This window comes from Ricinus communis, chromosome 1, assembly GCF_019578655.1.
Source record: "Ricinus communis isolate WT05 ecotype wild-type chromosome 1, ASM1957865v1, whole genome shotgun sequence".
NCBI classification, from domain to species: Eukaryota; Viridiplantae; Streptophyta; class Magnoliopsida; order Malpighiales; family Euphorbiaceae; genus Ricinus; species Ricinus communis.
Genome location: NC_063256.1, coordinates 6,311,573 through 6,332,934, shown reverse-complemented (window position 1 = coordinate 6,332,934; position 21,362 = coordinate 6,311,573). Strand labels below are relative to the sequence as shown.

Here is a 21,362-nt window from a genome sequence, read left to right as displayed (position 1 = left end):
AGAATGAAAAAAAATTATTATTTTTTTCTTTTCTTAAAATAACGTTAATGCATTTTACCAATTTGGTACAATAATAAAATTCTATTTAGCATAATGCTTGTGTTTTATCAAGGAAGGAAGATATGAGTTGTAGTCCTTTTTATTTTTTATTTTTATTTTATAGAGATATCATCTTACTGAAAAGATAAATTAATTTAATTAATATTTATTTAAATTTAAAAATATTTAATACTTCTATATTTATTTTTAAATAAACTGATATATTTGAAACTTAAAAGAAAATAATTCTAAATTATTAAATTAAATAATTCTAGAAAAATAATTATAATTATATAATTAAATATTTTATAATTATAAATAAATATATTATTTTAATATCCGCATCCACCCGTTTATCACGGTCACAATACTAAACATTCATAATTAAATTTTTTTTATGCTATTTGCCAATCTAAATAGTAAAAATATTCTACTTTTTGAAAATCTTTGTTTGCCTTCAAATTTTTGTAATCAATATGATAATTTCATACCATATTATATAGCTAACTGCCGTTAACTATTGATAAATAAAAAAAATAAATTTATAAATAATTTTTTATATTTAATTTATACATTGATTAATAGTATTTTTAAATAAAGATTTAACAATTAAATATAAAGATTTTATTTGAATAAAAATACAAAAATCAATAAACTTTGTTTAAATAGAAGTACACAAACCGAAATTTACTGGGCAAGACTTCCAAAATCTTTTTCCATTGTTTTTGTGGTTCCCTCAAGTAATTATCAAGAAAAAAGGAAAAATAAAATACAAGGATAAGAAAGTAAATACAGTTGTCATAGTCATCCGTTGAAGAGGAGGGCGATCCAAAATGTCATTCTCGTAAATCCAGCAAAAAGCAAGCCCACTTGCACAAATACAGTCGTCGTTTAGACTCACAATAAAGGAGCACTCACTCGACACCAACCTGTACGACCTTTAAATACGACTTAAAAGTCATTTCAGATCCGTGGATTCTGCCTCCTTAACCCGTTTCTTGGGTATCATTTTCATTTTTCTTTCCTCTTCCGAAGCCCAAAACAAAAGTAAAACTCACACAACAAAATATCAAAAACTAACTCTCAAATTCTTTCATCTTATAGATCTCAAATCTCATCATCTCCACGATTCTATCTTGTTTTCAGATCTTCACCATCACTTCACTCTATCACTCTAAGGTAAGCAGATTTCTGCTTCTTCTTTTTTTCTTGGTGTTTGTTTGGTGAATTTTGGCTTCATTTCTGATGGTAAATGTTTATGTGCTTGTGATTTTACAGTTTAATGGATGGATTGTTTTGATCTATGCTTGTGACGAGGAGATCTGGTCAGGTCTTGAATCCGCTATACAGTTTTGGGGGTCTTAAAGTCATAAACTGGCTTTGAATCTATTTAGGGTTTTGATTATTTGGTTCATGCTTGATTTGGATTTATCATGGAGGAGAAGATTTATTAGTAGTTAAAAGTTGAGGTTTTTTACACGAATCTTATACTAAAGCTTTGATCTTTAGTGCTCTTTTTCTTTTTCTTTTTTTCTAATTTGAGAATCAAAGATTTCAGTAGTTTATTGGGTGACTATATTCTGGTTATGGAGACACTTGTTGTTGTGAACCAGCACAGGAACCATCAGTACTATAGCAGACTTAAGAGTTACAAGCCAGCTAGATGTGGCTATTCATCTCCTACTAGTCATTTTAGAGAGATCAATTGCAGGACTTTTGAATCTGGGGCAGGTATTTTGCCAACGCCCTTCAGGACTTGCACTACTCCTGTAACCCACACCACACCCACCTCTACCTCTCAGAAAACACCACCACCAACTATCAAGACCCATGCTCTGGCAAGCTCATTGCCCATTTCTATCAATATTCCCACAAAGGGTACATCTTTTGATGATGAGTTGGGAATTACCGGTGAGAATTCACCATTCTCTGAGCGTTGGGCTGGACCTGCTTATTCAAACTCGCCACCGCCCAGTTCTTTGCCCATTCCCAAGTTCTCAATGAGGCCAAAACGAACTGTGTCATTGGAGTTGCCTGTCTGTGATTCGGGTATCAAAGTACATTCGTTTGCCAAGTCTGCTCCTTCTTCCCCCACAAGGGAACATAACTCATCTACAAGGGAACTGCTTCTCAGTGTTGACTCAGCGACAAAGACTCTGCGTCGCATTCTTAATCTTGATGTGGTGGATGATGAAATTTAAGGGGCTTTTTGCTCCTGTAAATATTTTAGTTTTAGATGTATATATAGATGGAATAAATTCATTAGAAGTGTGCGTGTGTTGCAGTTTGTTTGGCTTTGCTTGCGGTGGTGGTGGTACAAGTGACAATTATCAGTGTGGTGGGTGGTAATCTTCACATTTAGAATTGAGAAATTGATGTCTGAGGTGGAGTAGTGTTTAATAATGGTATTTCTTAGCAAGATTAGGCAAGGTGCTTGTAGTATGGAAATGTGACTTGGATGGAAGCCGACGCTAGTTGCTTCAGTAAGCAGAAAGGGATCATGAACCCTGAACGGTAGATGACTTCTTTGTAATGAAGTAAAACAACTCACTGAACTGCTCTATTGTGTTAGATGATTCGGTATAATCTACTCATTGAAGGTTTAGTTATTAGGCTTATATATCAGATACTATGTATATACCATGAAATCTTCATTAGATTAGTCTCAGTTCGACTCCATAGGTTCCTATCTTGTTTCTGTTAATATCTTTTTTCTTCTTAGCTCTCTCTTTCTAATTTGCTCTTTCGCGACACTAATTACTGCTGGTTTCTTAGTTTAGTGTTGCCTCAATCTGTGCTTCAAAGAGGTCTCTGCTCCTGTAACTTCTTTACTCTGTCCTTCATTTCCTGAATTGGCTCCTCCACTATCTAAATGACATCATAAACATACTCATCATTTGTTTCTTTCTTTTAGATAGGTCTAACTCCCTTTGTATACACTCTGCATGGGTGTTGTTTCCTGCTTTACCACCTTTTCCGGTTTTTAAGAGGGGAGGTGGTAAAATGAAAATAGTCGTCGGCCTCTTCTGCGACTTGTGTTTGTATGGTCAATCCAGTCTATGTTACTCTTTCCTGTTATAAGCCTTTATGTTCCTCGTCTTGTGTCCTCCTGGTCTGTTCATAATAGCCTCACTTTTTTGGAGATTATTGACCATACCAAGTTGTTGGGAAGGTAATATCCTTTTCTTTAAAAAAAAAAAAAAAATTATTGTGATTTGTTTTTTTTTTAAGATTTAAGTTTTTAGAGTATCAAATTCATTGTTACTGATGCTTGCACAACATGCCTGTTACAGGTAGCTGGTGGGGGAAGATTTCAGGAGGCTGCTCTCATAGGTGGTTATGATAGCAATGATAGTTGGTAGTCTTAATAGTTAGAAGCAAGTCTTGTGAAGATCATATGCAGTTATATGTCTGATTATTATTTCGAGAAATGCAAGTGGTGTCTGTCTCGCTGCTTGTCTTGGTACCAAGGAGTCCATGAAGCAGTAGGGTTGGTTGACGAATGATATCGGGTTTACTTGATATCTTCGCATTTTATGTCGTGTTTTACTAGTTGTTTTGTTATATTGTTCAGACTACGATGTTAGTTTAATTATCATTTTTATTTTATTTAAGCTTAATATTGCATCTTTCTTCATTATTTATGGATGAAACTAGCTGATTTCCTTTTTTATTTTTTAAAATCAATGGAATGTTCGGTTGCAAATATGATGATTTGGGTTGGGAGAAGGTCGACTGACCAAATCATTTTCCAAGGTCCAATTCGCCATAAAAAATTTTAATGGTCGATTAGCTTCAAGAAATTTTAAGGTGGTTTTATTTTTTTTCTTAATGTTTTCTGGTTGAATTTTTGGAAAGAGATTTATTGTGATTTGGACCTTTTTAAAATATAGCAGTACAGTCCTTCAATTTTGCTAGTAGTGGCAGAAGATGAACTCCGGAGTTCTGTATCGATTGTAATAGAAGTGGGGCTAATCAAATGCCATAAATCATCAGGGCCTCGGAATCAATTTAAACTCTTAAGGTATACATTTTTATCTAGAAAGTATGGCGTTGAGGGATTGTATGGTTTGGACTAGTGGTATGAGTTGGAAACAGGTGATCTTCCAAGGAGATGCCTTGCAGGTAACTCAAATTGCTTGTAGAGAAGCCAATTCCTTTTTCAGTCCAAAAGATTTTTGAATACATATTTGATATATATATAGCAACTGAGTTTTCATCAGTTTCCTTTGTATTTGTTTCTCGGTCTCGTAACATAGCACAAGCTGTTCTTTCTGTTCAACTTCTCTATAACAATAGTTTCTCGGTTTACAAAAAAAGAAGTGATAAAAGGTTTTTAAGGGTGAATTTGGGTGGTGGACAACAATTTGGTAGGGGGACCAAACTGACGCTTTAGCCTTTTGGTGCTGTCTTCTCCAAATATCTGGTGTATGGATGTGCTTGGCGGATTTAGAAACGATGAACAATAATTGCAGCTCACTCATCCATGGAAGATATAAATTGGTAGGAAAGACAGTTTCATCACGGGCTCCAACCCATCATATTTTTCTCTATACTCTGGAATTCTGCAGATTGAACCAAACTCAAGATTTTCTAACACCTACCTATTCTCACAAATCACAGTACCTTCCTGGTTTGAATTTATGTCCTCGACCATGAGAAGAGCCCATTCGGCATACCTGAGCTTATTATATTTGTTACCCTCGATTGATTAATTTTTTTGAAAATTCTTTTCAGTTTTTCTTCAGGAAAAGAAAAAATGGAACAAAACTAGTCGTTGTTTCCATTGGATCGAAAGAATATATTTGCTATGACTGAAAGAGCAAAAGAATATTAATGTCGTTTTGGTTAAATTCTGGTCTGGCGAGATTTTGGTGGTGAACAACCACTTAAACTGCAAGGAGCAATTGTTTAGATAAAAAGAGGGCATTGATAAGAAACGGCTACCTTTTATTGTAAAAGTTGATCCATTTCATTCTTTGCCATTTGGCATTTCGTTTCGTTGCTGTGGTCGGTAGAGTTTCTTCCAGAGCAGTGAGTGCTATCAATAAGAATCACATGAATGTTCTTTCTTTCTTTCTTTCTTTTTTCTTTTGTACCGTCCTTTTCTCAATCTATTATTGTGTGTGCATATGTTTTATAATCAAAATTCTACAACATAACACCACAAATGCTATCATATGCAAGTCCATAGTCTTCACCCTGAGAACCCTACATTCTGAATGGTTTTAGAGACTGGTACTCTACTTGCTCTTTTTGTTCAATAATCATACTCACAACTTCTGTGCTTAATTTTCTCTAAGGCATCATCTTTTTGCACTCTCAAATTGTCAACTCGTTGCTCTAGCAAATGTTAGATTGTATTAAGTTTACACAATTCTGAATCTTTTTCCTTTTTCTGATACATATAAGGCTAACCAAATTCTCAGTCCCATCCCTGCAGCAGGTTAGCACATTTCCTGGGAGTACTCTTACGGGTTGCACCAAAGGCATGAATTAATGAAATCTTTTCTTCTTTGTGTCCATGCCAATTCTTTACTAATATTTCGTGAATTCCTTGTGGCTATTATACAATATAATTAAATGCATAATTTGAAAAATAAACAAAATGTTAACGGAAATAAGAAAATCATAGATGTAACTGAGGTGGCAGCTTTTATATTAAAGAAGGTTTCATCTGGCTAGTTTTATTTTATATAAAGCTAGTACTTCAATAATTGCCCCGGCTCCACAAGATTAAATTTGCATTATTAGTCAAGGGACTCTCAGTTAAATTACGCTAGCACTACTTGTCACGCTACTATTTAATGGTTGATAAAATGGAGGTAGAAAACAAAATTTAATAAAAGAAAGTGGAGGACCCCTATTTTTGTTTGACTTGGTGAAAGCACAAAAAAAAAAAAAAAAAAAAAGGAAGAGGAAACAGATCGAAGGAAAGGTATCTGAGACTTGTTCACTGAGATTTCATATCAGATGGATTTTGATGATGCCTAATACTATCTTTTGGAGTACCACACTATAGTATAGTTCATCGACTCTTTAACATGTTCCCTTCTTGTCATTTTCCCTGTAAGAAGGTAAAAAAAAAAAAAAAAAATCAAAATTTAAGTATCAATCGACTTGTATCACTTTCTAACTCATTTATTTGGTGCAACAGATAGAAACTATTAGAATCATTTGGCATGAAGGTTGATGAAGGTCTTGGTTCTGTTCATGTCACTGTTAAGTTAGAATTATTATTAGCATAATAATAGAGAGTTAATGAGATGATTAAGATAGATGGGTTGGTCTAGATGCCTAGACTTTACCTAATCAAAATCTATCATCTAGAGCTTTGACTAGTTATAGTTGCAGAAATCATGGGCTTAAATATTAAAGTGAAAGTAATGAATTATTAACAATTTAATTTAATTTGGTTCTAATTAAATTAGCGTGGCTTAAATTAATTATGATTTTATTATAAGTTTATTATTTTTCTTATGTTCAGCCATATTTCTCAAGACAACAACTTTATCATCTGATCATGTTTATTTACAATTGCGCAAAGAATATTAAAAGAATGTTGTCATTAGTGGGCATGTTATCAAGTTGATTAAGCACTCTTTTACTAATTATTCTTTGATCTGAGGAGAGAAAAGGTGATTAATAATGTGTGGAAGAAAGATCTAAAATTTTTGTGTTCGTCTGTTGTGGAATAAAATTATGTTTAGGACATCTTAACTGCTGCTCATTAACTTCCTCAAAGAAACTAGTTGTTTGCTTTATCACGTATAGGTTTGGAAAAAGACAGGAGCTTGGAGCTAGATTACTTGGAAAAAAAAGAAAGTCTTGGTTTTAGATTAATTAAACTGCTGATATATGGTTTCCCAAATGTTTACTCAATCAAGATAGACAAAAATGGGTATGTATGGGCAGAAAAGATAAGAAACACAAAAAGGGGTTGAATCTTCATCCATGAAATAATTGCTTACCCAGTTTAATAATACAAACGATGATTGATATGGATAATCATAGCAAAAGGAACAGAAAACAATTCTTAATCTTGCATCATCATCCACTACAATGCCAAAAAACGTTAGGAAGCTATAAAATAAGTCATCACTTGAAATAAATTCCACTCTACAATATCTCATCCTCTCTTATCTCTATCTGCAGGTGAGAGGGTTAAAAAAGAAAGGGATTAAAAAGAAAAGAAAAAAAAGGTAAAACCCACATAAGAAAGCCAAACTTTGGTTTTACAATTTGATTGTTCTCAACTGTTAATCATCCAAGAATGGCAAAACTCTTATAAGAAAAGCAAGGAACACTTCTTTATAAGCAACCATCAAATTCTCAACTCTCTATTCCATCTAACATCATCTCTTGGTACCTACATTCTTGGCTGCAAAATGCCTTTTCACCTCTGCATGACAAGGTAGAAAAAAAGAAAAGAAAAGGAAGTCAGGTAAAAAGATTTATAACATTAAAAAATACAGCAGTTCATTTTAATATTTTCTATAATTGAACCTAGTAACACTACCAAGGAAAAGGAAAAGGGCCAAAACCTGTAAATAAAAATGTCAATTTTCTGTTCCAGATTCTTCTTGCATTTGTGGCAGAAGCTAAGGAAGTTGTTTGGGGCAGAGTTGGACTTGTCTGACAAAGAACAGTAGTTCTCCAAAACACAGTTACCAAATTTATGAGTGGTTTTTGGATTAGGACCATATGATATTACACATGTATAATCCTCAGAAAGCTCCAACTCACTCATGGGTACACATCCTGTGAACACTCCAGGTGACTCCTTTGTTTGGATGCCAGACCCAGATCCCGATAATTGAGCATTCCTGGTTTTAATTCCAAAATCGCCTGGGGATATGGGCGAGTCAGCTGCAGAGAACATAAAGTTTGCAGGTGGTGGAATTTGGACCCTAAGCTTTGTGCCATACAGGACCATTTTGTTACTGGGTTTAGAAATTTTTTTGCTATTGTTCTGTTCATTGGGTTTTTCCTCATCAATGAGTGCAACAGCTATGCCTTTAGAGTCTAATTTGTCCCATGAATATTTATTTTCTGAAGAAACTCTCGGGGATTTAGGTTGGTTTGTGTCGTGGCAAAAAGGATTTTTGAAAGAAGAGAATGGTTCAAGAATTGAGGTAGGACTAATCACAGGTTCAGCTTCAGGAGATCTCTTAAATGTGAAACCTTTGAACCTTGGAGAGCCAAAGAAAGATGGAATGGGTTTTGTGTGATTCTGGGTAGAAGGCGAATGGGAGCTGTGATCAGTCATTAAAGCTTGCTTGCTGGTCACTGCTCTAGATCTATTCCTGAGCATAACTTCCTTCTCTGTTGGATAATTCTTAGCACCTCAAAGCCACTGCCCAAAAGAAAAATAAGGGTAAGTAGAATGAAATAGTTTCAGATTTAGCTAAAAAAGAACTAGAGTAATTCATTCATGTCTTAACATATAAATAATTTACAAGGTGTTATAAAACTCACCTGAATTTGTTGGAGTTAGTCTATCCAAGTGATTACCAAAAGTTGCTGCTACTAATTACAGGGTCCAAAGTGGAGCAAAAATACTCTTTTCTTTTTCACTCCCCAAGAACACTATCCATGTGCAGAAACCAGAAAACAATTCACCGATAATCACAGAAACACGCACTTGGGGAATTTAAATGTTTCCTAAATCTCTGTAGCCTCCATTACAGGGTGTTGAAAATAAAAACTGAGGTGCGCTATCTATTGTCTCTTTTGTTAGTCTTTTTCTGCTATTCCATTCACAAGCACAAAGAATCAATTCCCATTAAAATAGCCGGCATGCAAGCTAAAATGATCAGCAGAAAACATGAAGAAAAATACTTCAATATAAAGAAAAAAAGGAAAGCAGTTAATCTATCTGCACAAAAGATCCAGGGTTTGAGGCAGATATGACTAAATTGTTTTGCCAATACCTGAAAAGAAAGAAAAGAAAAAAGCCATAACACAATAACTAGAACTCCTTTTTATCCATCAACTTTCACTTTCTGTTAGTGGGTTTTCATTCTTGCCGTCAGTTTTCACTGTCACTTCCTCTCTTTATTCACTTTCAGCCCTCTAAATTGCAATTTTGCAAAGGAAAGAGAAAAAAGAAAAAGGAGAAAATAAAGAGAGACAGAGACGCAGAGAAAAGTAATCAACTAAAAAACACAAGAAGAGCCTCGTTCTGCACCCCTTTTAAAGAGAGGGATCACGATGATTAGAGAGATTGAGAGACGTGTGCATCAGAATCAGTGGCACACAAAGCAGACCCACAATATTGAACAATGGTGTGCTTGGCATGCACTCTATTATAAACTCTCTCTCTCTCTCTCTCTCTCTCTCGATCTATATCTATTATCTCTATCCGTCCTTTTCTTTCCTGTCTTTTTGTGTTGGGTTTAATCTATTTTCTTAGTTAATAGTTCATATTTTCATGGCAGTTTTGTCTTGGCATTACCATATTCTTGCTGCTATTTACTAGACGGTTACGAATGCTTAGATTTAAAACGCAAGCATCTGAGACTCGGATACCATTTGATATCTCTCTCTCTCTTTCTTTTTTGTATGAGTTTATGTCTTTGCCTGTACAAACTTCGATATCCGACCTGAATTTGGAAACATTGTCAGTGTTTTGAGTCTGAGACTTCAAACATGGCTGTAAAATGGAAAACACTAGGGGCACTAGTATATCGCAATTTATCTGTAAATTAAATGAATTTTGTTTATTAAATATTATATTTAATATCTAAAATAGAAAACACTTCCTTTAGGTCTTGTTTATGTATGGATGATTGCATGTCGTAAAGTTACTTAAAACTCTGCAATCTTTAAAACAAAAACAGAATCCAATTCTCAATTACAATTCATTGATTTTATGAATAAGCAGAAATTGTTTTTTTTTTTTTTCCTTTTGTTTTTTCTTTTCAAGCTTATTGTCAAGTATATTCAGGGTTCTTAATTTAGTAAAATAGTAAAATAAATTGTTTATCAGAGTTTATTAATAAAGATAATAATAAATGCAGCTAAGTAATTTTCGAGATGATGCTTTTAGTATTCCTTTGTTTGAGTCCACCGACATAAATTAATAATTAGTAGTATGTCATTATTATTTCGATTATAAAATTAAATTTAAAAATATTAAATAAAATAATAAGAAATTAAATAATTTAAATATTTTTTAATTTTTTTTAAATTTTAAAATCTTATTAGTGCAATAATACAAAAATATTTTAAAAATATTTATTAATTAATTCTAGTATTATATAAATTAATACTATCAATATAGTTGATATTACTATTTCTTGAATTAAAAATTTATTATATAATATTAAAAATATTATTTTATAGAATTAGAATTATTATTCAGTTAGATTATCAATTTATTACTTAATATAATATTAAAATATAATTAATATATTATTTCTTAAAATAAAATTAGCATTATTATCTAATTAGAGAATTATTTATTAATTAATATTTATTAAAATATAATTAATTTATTTTTTAGGATCAAAATCAGTATTTAATCAGGAATGTAAATTATTAATCAATAAATTAATAGAAAAAACTATAAAATCACATCAGCTTAAATTTTATATGTCAAAATAAATATTTATATATAAAAAATCATATGTTAAAAAAAATTAAATTTAAAAATTAAATATTCACTTAAATATAGGTTTACTAATAATATTTATGTGAGTATTTATGATATAAAAATTCAGACTCTTTCTAATTGTTTTGATTAATTTATAGATTTAATTCTTTAACGAGAAGAGCATCAAATTTGACACTTTAACTTGAACACGGCCCTTAAAAGAATGAATTTTTGGGCTAAATAAATTCACAATTTGTAAGTATTAGATCGTATAAGAAGTATTTACGGACCAAGGCTTCCGTTTGCACATATTCGCATAACTATTTATTTGTTTAATATTTTACAAAATTCTTATATATTATATATGAATATTTTCATTTATATCAAATGTTTAATAATTAATATTTATAAATATACTGCCGTAATCATTATAGAATACACTAATTTAAACTAAATATAAAATTATCAATAATTCTTTTCTCTTTTTCGTATTCCTCTCATTTTCATTACCGGATCTTCTCCCATTAACCGCTGCAATTGAGGAAAGAGGTTGTTTTTGGACCACTAAAGCACAAAATCTGTAGGTATGGAAGCTCTCTCAGGGTTGCAATAAAATTAAGCAGCAGAGGAGAGAAATTTAAGCTCATGGAGTTTGTACCATCACCATGAAAGTGATTGTCGGTTAAAATGAGAAGAGAAAAAGAGGAGAGTAAGCTTGACAGTCCAAGAAAAATGAGAGACATGTTAAGATAATGTTTTAATTCATGTTTATTAACAATTCCTTTTAAAAAAAAAAAAAAAAAACCTACTATTTTCTCTTAGATTAGCAAAAGTATTTGGAGATGTGTGTGTCCGCCTGCGCTCTGTAACGGAGGAGTTCATCATTGAAATCTTTCCGTAATGCATTTCTGAGAATGTCACTATAAAAGAGGGGCCCAAAAGCGAACCTGGCACGTGTACATATCCATTCATGGGGTCCAATTGCTCAAGGATTCTATGTTTTTTCTTTCTTCTTATTATGTATGTATATTCTCTGTCGAGCGATGATCATTTTTTCTTATCTTTTCTCTCTGTTTCTTCACTGAGAAGGTCAAGTGAAGTTATTATAAAGTCTGATATATATTTGTAAGGGTGAGATTCGAATACCAGTACAAAAGAATCCACTCTTATGAATAACAGAGATATCAAAGGGATTAAACGAAATTCCTCAATATCATCAGTAACACAATTTGAAAGCTCTTATGAATAGTCTTCTTATGCTTTCTTTTTTTATAAGTCGTTGAATAGCTTTATTAATTCAGCAAATGAAATTATTTAAAGAATTTGTATTATAATAAACTTATATTTCTGCACAATAGTTAAAATTAACAAAAAAAATTAGTCCAAAGCAAATTTAATTATAGACATAATGTATAATTAGACACCTGGACTTTGATCATTTAGTCATTTTAATACTTTAATTTATAATTTAAATTAGTAAATATCTAAATTATATTTTTATAGTCTATAAAATACTTCTAATTTTTAATTTAATCCGATAGACATCTGAATCTTATTTTATAATAATTTTAAAGCACCTATATATAATATGCGTAGACGTGTTGAATAAAATCATATGTCATCAAATTATATTGAAAGTTAATGTGTTAAAATAATCAAATGATCCAAATTCAAATGTCTAAATATGCATTTGGTCTTTAATATATTACTATAAACTAATAAAGAAATTTAATAAAATTTTGAAAAGAAAAAATTTAATGGCCTAAATGCAATGGCAAACTTTACGAGGGAAGTTATCATTTTCTTTTATTGGAGACATATATTTTTTTTTAAATCCATAAAAGACTCAACAGGCGGTGAATTATGTAACATGAGGTAATTATCTTTTTACATTTTACTATAAAGATGAAATTTCACCAAGTGGGGAGGTGAGAACTTGAACTCAATACTTCCACCGTTCAAGAGTAATCGCTTTTACCACTTGAATTAGATCTCAATTAGCAGTAAATTATATAATATGGATTTATCATCTCTTTATACTCGCTATAAATGTAAAATTTCATCGAGCGATGACTTGAATTCAAGATTTCCACTTTCTAAAAGAGATTACTTGAATTAGCTCTCAACTTTTTTTTATTTATTTATTTTTGATTTGGCTTCACCCAAGGTCTGCGAGTAATTCATTGGTAGAAAAGAAATACAAAATGGAAATACCCAGAAAGTATTCCATTTTTCTCTAATATACTCTTCTGCCTGCACTCTACGTTGTCGTTTCCTCTAAAACACGTCACGTAGTATCAAATTTCAGCTCCTCATTCACTAACTTTAGATACCGTGCGATCGCCTCCGATTATAAATCGTCCGTCTTGAAATGATCGGAATCACAACGTTCTATGGCGCACACAATTCAATAGATGTCAGTCTGTTATCTTCTGCAGAGAAATTCATAATCGTATAGTTCGACTGTTGTCCCTTCCAATCTTCATTCTCTCGTCGTCATCTGTTATTAATAATACTACTGTCTCTGTTTTCTCTTGTCTATATAAAAATGACAGCGTTTTGGTCGGTAAAATAAGTAATGAGAACAGGTAGAGTGGCTTCATATTTTGGACGACTGGTGAGATTTCTTATGCTAGGCCACGTCACTATATTTGGCAATTTCATAATGCTTTAAGCGGCCATTACTTGGTCATGTTATGAGCTAATAATTACAAAAAATTTATTTGTCGCAGAAAGTATTATAATCCATTTAAAATGTTCTAAACTATAGAATATATATATTTGCATGTTTCTCTTTTCTATTTGGTTAATTGAAAGATATTTTAGTCTTTCCATTTTTTAACTTATCAACAAAATTAATAAATCAACTTACCATAACAAAGAAAAAGCAGTCCAAGATGATTTCTAATAATATTAGAAGATTTGTCATAGTGATAGTGATGTAATATTTGAGGTAAATCATAATCCTATAAAAATAAATAATTATTGAGAGAATAAATAAGAAAAATATTATGCTATTATTTTCTTATTATGTTTATAATATTTTTTAAATTCTTTAAATTACAATTTTAATTGATGTTTAGTTTTTTAAAATAATTAAAAATAATTACACTATAAACGTAAAGGAAGAGTTTAAAAAATTACACAGTAAAATTAATAATTTAAGATATTTTTGAAAAAATAAGAAAGAAAGAAGGCAGCGTAGAGGGGTGGTAGGTGGGGCCTTAGAAAGGAACGTTAGCAGATAATTGGGCTGTTTTGGAGAAAAGAGAAGGTATTATTCTCTGGCACAAGTAAAACCCATTACTCTCCAGTTTTGCTCTTTCAGTGACGTCGCGGGACCCGGATTTCTCAGTCCCCGATTATAGTGGCGGGCCCCGTTTCTGTCCCCTCTTTATTCGTATTTCTAATCATTTCTCAACAGACTGACTACAACTAACAGATCCAATGGATAACCCAATCGACACTGATGCAAAATTCAATGAAAAGACTGATTAATTGAATTTATGTCTTTAATATTAAAGTTTTATCCATAATTAAAGAATTCATATTACATATTGTGTATAAGAAATTATTATAAATAAATAGATTATTTTGGTCATTGATTATGTTTTAATAGAGTTATCATTAGTACTAGAAGGAGAGGCTTTCAAATAAAATATTTCGTCCATTTTTAAAAATAAAATAAAATATTTTTTATGTGTTTAATTTAGTACTTGTAAGTGCACGAACCGTTGCTATGGTAATGGTAAGTTCATTACGTGATGTATCTCTCAAAAAACTATCAGACAACTTATTATAAAAACTAATTATCAACGTAAAACAATAAAAATATATCTGAACACTCCAAATCAGTATTTTGAGAAAATAATATTCATACAATAAAATAACTAAATAATAAATAAATATGTAAAGAAAATATAAATGTTTATGATTTAAAATTATATGCTAAAAACAGTATTTAGTATAGCCATTTACTTAGTAATCTCTTTGTTTTATATAAAATGATAATGTGCATTTTTTCTAAGTCACTCAAGCCAATGATGCAACTTAGATTTCTTATACCAAGATAGATTAAAGTAACTTAGATTTCTTATACCAAAATAAATTAAAGTAAAAACGATGTTTCTACTTTTAATCTAAAGATTTTCATAACAAACATTAATACTTATAATAGTAAATCTATAATAATAGATGAAACTAATACAGACATAAAGGTAAAAAAATTATTTATTAAATAAATAAATAAATAACAAGATTCATACAAAAGTAAAATTGCTAAACCAAATACTTATGAATACTAGCTTAATATATTTAACCTAGTGATCATGGTATTAAATAGAAAGATATAAAACAAGACTTAAAATTAAAGTTTCCTCTAGATTCAGAGTTTCTTTAAGTAGAAAGATGATTGGTGCTCATTCTCCACATTTTAAAAAGCTCTTTAGATCTTAAAAAGAGTAATGAAGACTAAATTAAAATGTTTATGGAAAAAAATAATGATAGACAGATGTAGAGAGCAGATCGAAGAGAACTCTCCCCCTATCAGAATTAGATTTTGTAAAGATATGTGTAGAGAAGAGTCATTTTATAAATAAATCTTTCTAGAGATGTATATCTAATATAAATCTATCTAAAAAATAAAATTTTAAATATTTTTATCTCTATCAAATATTATCCTATAAATAATTTCTAATATAAATCTTAATAATTATACAAAATAACTAATTTTTTTTAATATAAATCCTAATAATTATACAAAATGACTAAATTATCCTTAGAGCTTGTAAGCAGCAGCATATGCGTCTTAAACTTAGACTTTGACACGAATATATCTAATTAAGTTTTTTTTATATATTTAACTTTATATTTTTTTAATTAATATTATCTAAAAATAGATAATTAAATTTAAATGAGATAAAAAATTATATTTTTATCTTATTACGATATTACACGGCTTAAGATCGAACGTCGTACGCTCAAATGATAATTATTATTTTTTTTATAGATAAAATGTCCCACGGCTTAATAAATTGCATAGGCTAGGGCCAGCTATTGTGTTGTGACGAGAGGAGGTGGAGTATGTAGAAGTAGGACCCTGAATGGTTGAGCATTGATGATTGTGAAGGTATCCCACATAGGGTTAGGGTTAGGGTTAGGGTTAGGTTAGGTCACTTCAAATATGAGTTTTGTATTTTAGCTATCTTTTTATCATTTTAAGCTCATTATACTACATCATACATAATTAATGGTTAATTACAAAACCTTCCTTCCAGATTTCAATGAAAAGAAAGAAAAAGAAAAACTAAAGATGAGTTTTAAAAAAATGTCTATTATATTTTCACATGTAAATATATACATAGTGTTTATACATGTATAATTAATTTTTTTTTTTGTAATTAGGGATAAAATTTTATTGAAAAGGCATATATTACATAAAAATTGCATATTTTGAATTACTTCTGTCTGTCCTTTGATGGTCTTACTTAGTTCTATATTTTTTCTATTGTATGGATTATTTATTAATTAAATAATAGTCATTCATGATCATTATTCATGACATGAAAATAGAGGCATACAGTAAATTTTTGTTATGTTCATTCAATGGGGTCCTTTTCGAATAGTGAAAGCAATAAAATTATTATTATGCAAGTCCTTACATTCATAGCAACCGCTACCATTGGGTGCATGTCAACTTGTGACGAGAGTGACTGCACCAAAACTATGTTCTTCATTTTTTTTCTTTGTTTTCTTTTCAGATCGATTAAATATTTGTTATTGGGATTTTTTTGGGCAAAAAAGTGTACATTTTGTCACATTAAGTCGCCAATGGAAAGAATAATTAGCTGACATGAGCCATGGACCCTCCGATATGGTTTTTATCTGTCTTTTACTTTTTCAAATGAAGGAGGAGAGATAAAAGGTGGAGTGAATTAAATTTGAATTAGCGCCTTTATTACGTAGAAGGTGTCATTAAAATTTCATTGATCACCCATAGCTGTTCATTTCCAGTTTACCCATATTATGCTTAAGAAATTTGAATTTTAACTGTTGATATAGTTACTATTACATTATATATACAATCTAATGCTTAGATAATTGATAACATGAAATGTTAGGTATTAAAGGTGTATACACAAGCCATTACATTGAAAAAGAAAGAAACAAGGAAACTTTATTATCATAAAATTACTATACACGTTTTCTTGGAACTGCGATGATTTTTATTTTGAGTCATAGAAATTTTGTAGTCCCAAAGGACCCACAACTTTGGATAGCAAAAGATGCATAGCCGTGGCATTTATTGATTTAATAGGTATCAGTAAAGCGACACTCAAGTTAATGGAGCATCTATCTAACCCTATATTTGACAAAAGTGTAGAGCTCTCACGTCCTTCTGAAGCATCAATTCAGCTCCTAATTTTTGCACAGATGCCTAATTTAGTGGACAGACACAGTCATCTTTCTATACTAAGATGGTTGGAAAAGATTAGCTAAGCTTCATGTCTTTACTGTGAACTCTACCTTTTTTCTTTTTATTTATTTATGCATCTCAGTATTCAATACTAATATACCTATGCGTGAAAATATTTCATTTATACAAATTGGCTTGTGGATTTTAGTGCCATGTGACAACCCCCAATTGAGAGATGAACTATTTAAGACCCATTTATTTTGTCTTCCTGCTGAAGTTGTGACTGATGACCCCACCGTTCCCATCAACCGAGTGGAGAGGTGTCTCTTTCGTAGTATTAAGTGTCATTATGCATAATTCAATCAAGAAGAAGTTGGCTGGCAAATAATTTTGAGATGTTCTAATGCAGAGAAATCATTTGTTTATGGACCAAAGCACCAAAAAGGGCTCTCTTCAAGCTTTGATTTTTAACAGGATAGGATGAGAATGGAGTTGGCACCAAGTAGGATGATATGATGTCTTCAGATGGGAATGTTTTGTCCTTTCTGCTGAGATAGAATGGAGAAAAATCTTTGCCATTTGTTGCTCCCATGACATGCCAACTAGAAGGATTTTGCTGCTGTATTCTCATCTGCCAGATAACCAACATTTTTTTGACCGTTGAGAAATAGCAGCGCTAATCCTATGACCTACTAAATAAAATAAGCAACTTCTGACAAGGAAAAATCATTGCTATGATATCATTTGAAATCCGTAATCTCTTGCACTAACAGCATAAAATGATCACTGATGACTAATCCACTGATCAGCACTACAAATTTTGGGAACCTTCACCTCTTTTCTGCTGGATTTATACACTTGAAGTTCAATTATTCAATGAAAAATTAATGACTGCAAATTGCAGATCAAATGTGGATTCCTTTCAATTTCAACCATGAAGCTGCAATGATAAGAGAAGATTAATATCTCACGAATGTCATAAAGTTTACAGATATTCTTGTATAATAAATAAGAGACTACAAAGGACAACCAAAATGAACCAAGATTCCCCTAAAAATTCAGCTGAGTAGAAAGTGTTGTTAGTACCATTGAGGCTCTGTCATTGTTTGACTTTCCTATCATTTCTACCTCTCTTTCTGAATTCTCTCTTTTCTGTGGTGTACTGCTTCTTAATTAACAAATTGCACATTGCTGTTTTCACAGCTTCAGCAGCTGCTTGAAACACTTTTTCATCAATGAACACACTGCCCTGCAACTTCTCTAGTAGTTTCTCTGCCCCAGGTACTTCATTATCTCCCAACACATGTAGCTCACCGTCAGTGGAATCAGGAATGCTTTTTGTGAAACCAGAAAGAACCCTTACTCGAGCCAAAGAATTGTGATCAGAACCTTGCAATTTAGAGACACCAGTTACCATCCATATTAATTCTGCAGAAGAGCTACTCCCCAAGCTTGTAGGAATGAAGTTTTCTCCCATGACAAAAACCACCTACAAGAAGTCAGACCAGAAGGTATAGAAAATTCATATCTATGTCATGTGCTCAATACTATTACATGGTATAGGTGCTCTCTCATTTTTAAGCTCATACAGCTTCTATCTTCCAGAATTTAATTTTCAGATCCGGTGAAAGTTCATTGCAAATGGACATCAACATAAATGTTTGGCACCTCTAAGTAATTTACAAGTTTAAGGCATCTATTCAGCTGTTTAGATGGCAAGAATGCCATGCTGAACTGGATAGAGCAAGCCAATTCAGCTCAGGAAACACATCCAACAAAACTGCGTAGTGTTATACTACAACTGCTAATAGTACTCGAGAAGCTAGAAATTAGGATCCTCACCTTGATCACATGGAGGCTTTGGGAATCAAGATCACAGCTCAACAGCATTATTCCTTGCAAGCTAACATATATTATGGAAGAAGTATCAAGACACTAAATCAAAAGATTCACATTTCAATTAAGAGAAGATTAATAAAGAAAGAAAAAGGAAAGCAGAGTGCTCAGAAACTTGCCTTTGAATAGCCACAGCAACAAGATTATCATTTGGAATTGTGCACAGATCAGTGACTGCAGAACAGTCCTCATCATTCTTGCTAGAGTCTAGACATCCTGTCTTCATTAAGGGAAAATGAAGTGAGTTAAATAATCAGGAAACAACAAAGGCAATACGATTATATATATATCCATGGAATTTCCAGATTCATCACCAACAGCAATTGAGTTGTGATATGAACAACACTCACCACCTTATGGCATGACACAAACAAAATGACTAATATCTAAACTTACTAAATGCCAGAAAGAGAAAAGTCCAACCTAAGTTTTAATATTGACTTGATCAATATGATAACTCTTTCATGGTAAATTTACATTTCCCATTTGACATAACTTCATCAACCAAAGCAAGTAAACATTTAAAAAACTATGGAAGAGGTCAATGAGACTCTAAGAAACCTCTAGGAAAAACTTATAACAAAAGACGTACCTTAGCACCAACTTCACAAGTATCAAGAAGACGACCAGCTGTAATGTCCCACAAGCGAACCTGCATATATAGTAAGAATCAACTAGTATTCCAGACTTTGCACATTTAAGTAAACGAATGCATTTGATTTAAGTCATGTTAAGACACTATGTAATGAATCCTCACAGTAGAATCACCGCTGCCTGAGACAAGAAGACCCTGAGGGTAATCCGCAGCCCAAATAAAGGCAAGGCAGGAGACAAATCTGTCATTTGATACATGAAAAGGGACAAATGTCATTCTAGTCACTGACAGGAATTTAAAAAAAAAGGAAAGTAAAATCAAGTGGATCAGGCTACTGTGCAACATGAAATATCCTAATATAGGTAGCTAAGAAGCACTACGAAAACCAGGTCTCAGTTCTGTTCTGCAAGATTTAACTTTGAGTCTTGTCCTCTGATATCATGTTCCAGTTCATAATAATGTGTATAAAACCAACAATAATCCAAGATATATGATCATGAAAACTCACTCACTCCGTATGACCAAGGCAAAAACTTTGAATTTCATGAGCTCCATCTAAAGTTTTCTTTGGGAACACAGTAACCTGTAATAGGAATAGCATGATTTAAACTCGTAAAAAAGTTAAGCCAAAAATTCACCTCAATTAAAAAGTCAACTCACACGAATCTTAAAATCCCGATCTGCACTAACAATAAAACGTCCATCTGGTGAAAACTCCTGCAGAATGTACATATTAATTTGAAGACAGTGTAGCTCCCCGGCTAAATCATGATGGCCAGAATCACTGAAAGATCCCAAATTGAGAATTAACTCACCAGGCTAGTAATGATGCTGCAGTAATGAGCAAGCAAAGGTGAAGCCTTTTTATTGACTAGAGATTGATTTCCTTCAAGCTCATGCAAATCGACAACCCAAACAACTCCAAATTTATCAGCAAAACAAACATACAGCCCATCATTGCTTATTGCAACTGCACTCACTCTTTTCTCTGAGCACCTGTCAGCATTTAGAAATAATTAGGTATAGTACATCTCAGTAAAACTATGCGCTCATCAAATTAGGTTAATACATTTCTAAGAAACCCAAGAAATCTACTAAAATAAGCAGTGTGAGCATTGCTCTTTTTCCTGCTTCTGAGGTCAACTGGAGGTACAACTGTTCGAAAAATAAAAAATACTTTAAGAGACCGGAAGAATAACTCACACGGAACTAACGCAGCCCCAAGAATCAGTAGACCAAATGTTGACAAGTTTATCATCACCAGCTGATACAAAAAGCTTCCCATTTGCACTATAACGAATAGCTCTTATTGAATCCTTATGCAAAGGCTCACTTGAATTATTATCCACTAAACATACACCGCAACCTCCTCTGCATAGTAATAACAATAACGCTAATGTTTAAGAAAACGCGTTTATAAATTGCTAAAAGAAATGGATGATTGTATGCTTACTGGAGGTCGAAGACCCGGAGGTCCGATCCAACTGCGACTGCAACCGAATTTTGGGTGGGGTGTACAGAAATTAGGGCAGGAGCTACCTCAATTTCTTTGTTGTTTTCTGCTGCTTCAATCTGAGTGTCTTCTATCTCCATGTTCAAGCTCAACTGGTAATGGAAGTCTTGATTATTTTTAGGGTTTTTGTGGCTGATCAAGATTTTCAGGGTTCAGTGTGCGGGCTTTTTGAAGAACTTTGAATGTAAACGAAATGAGCCCGTTATAGGGTTCCAGGACTTCATTTTAAGCCAACAGCCTTATGAGGGCCCAAAGAGCTTAAAATTGATATTAATAATAGTATATAAAATAAACAGATAAAGTTGTT

At 32.1% G+C, this 21,362-nt stretch overlaps 3 protein-coding genes across 3 annotated transcripts; 1 reads left to right on the top strand and 2 right to left on the bottom strand.

Moving 5' to 3' along the window:
* Positions 1 to 968: 968 nt before the first annotated feature.
* Positions 969 to 3,659, top strand: LOC8285823. Its single transcript, XM_002524718.4, has 3 exons — positions 969 to 1,218; positions 1,318 to 3,211; positions 3,333 to 3,659. Exon 2 carries the CDS (start codon positions 1,626 to 1,628, stop codon positions 2,238 to 2,240), a length of 615 nt encoding a protein of 204 aa, XP_002524764.1. The 5' UTR covers positions 969 to 1,218; positions 1,318 to 1,625; the 3' UTR covers positions 2,241 to 3,211; positions 3,333 to 3,659.
* Positions 3,660 to 7,114: 3,455 nt separating this feature from the next.
* Positions 7,115 to 9,221, bottom strand: LOC8285822 (FCS-Like Zinc finger 8). Its single transcript, XM_002524717.4, has 3 exons — positions 8,518 to 9,221; positions 7,584 to 8,395; positions 7,115 to 7,441 (listed from the first exon to the last, which is right to left on the bottom strand). The coding sequence occupies exons 2-3, from the start codon at positions 8,351 to 8,353 to the stop codon at positions 7,372 to 7,374; spliced, it is 840 nt and encodes a 279-aa protein (XP_002524763.1). The 5' UTR covers positions 8,354 to 8,395; positions 8,518 to 9,221; the 3' UTR covers positions 7,115 to 7,371.
* An 8,771-nt stretch (positions 9,222 to 17,992) lies between these two features.
* On the bottom strand, positions 17,993 to 21,290 carry LOC8285821 (tRNA (guanine-N(7)-)-methyltransferase non-catalytic subunit wdr4). The gene is made up of 10 exons (XM_002524716.4): positions 20,996 to 21,290; positions 20,746 to 20,913; positions 20,358 to 20,538; positions 20,203 to 20,259; positions 20,055 to 20,125; positions 19,705 to 19,783; positions 19,540 to 19,599; positions 19,067 to 19,167; positions 18,894 to 18,954; positions 17,993 to 18,540 (listed from the first exon to the last, which is right to left on the bottom strand). Exons 1-10 carry the CDS (start codon positions 21,133 to 21,135, stop codon positions 18,151 to 18,153), a joined length of 1,308 nt encoding a protein of 435 aa, XP_002524762.1. The 5' UTR covers positions 21,136 to 21,290; the 3' UTR covers positions 17,993 to 18,150.
* Positions 21,291 to 21,362: the final 72 nt, after the last annotated feature.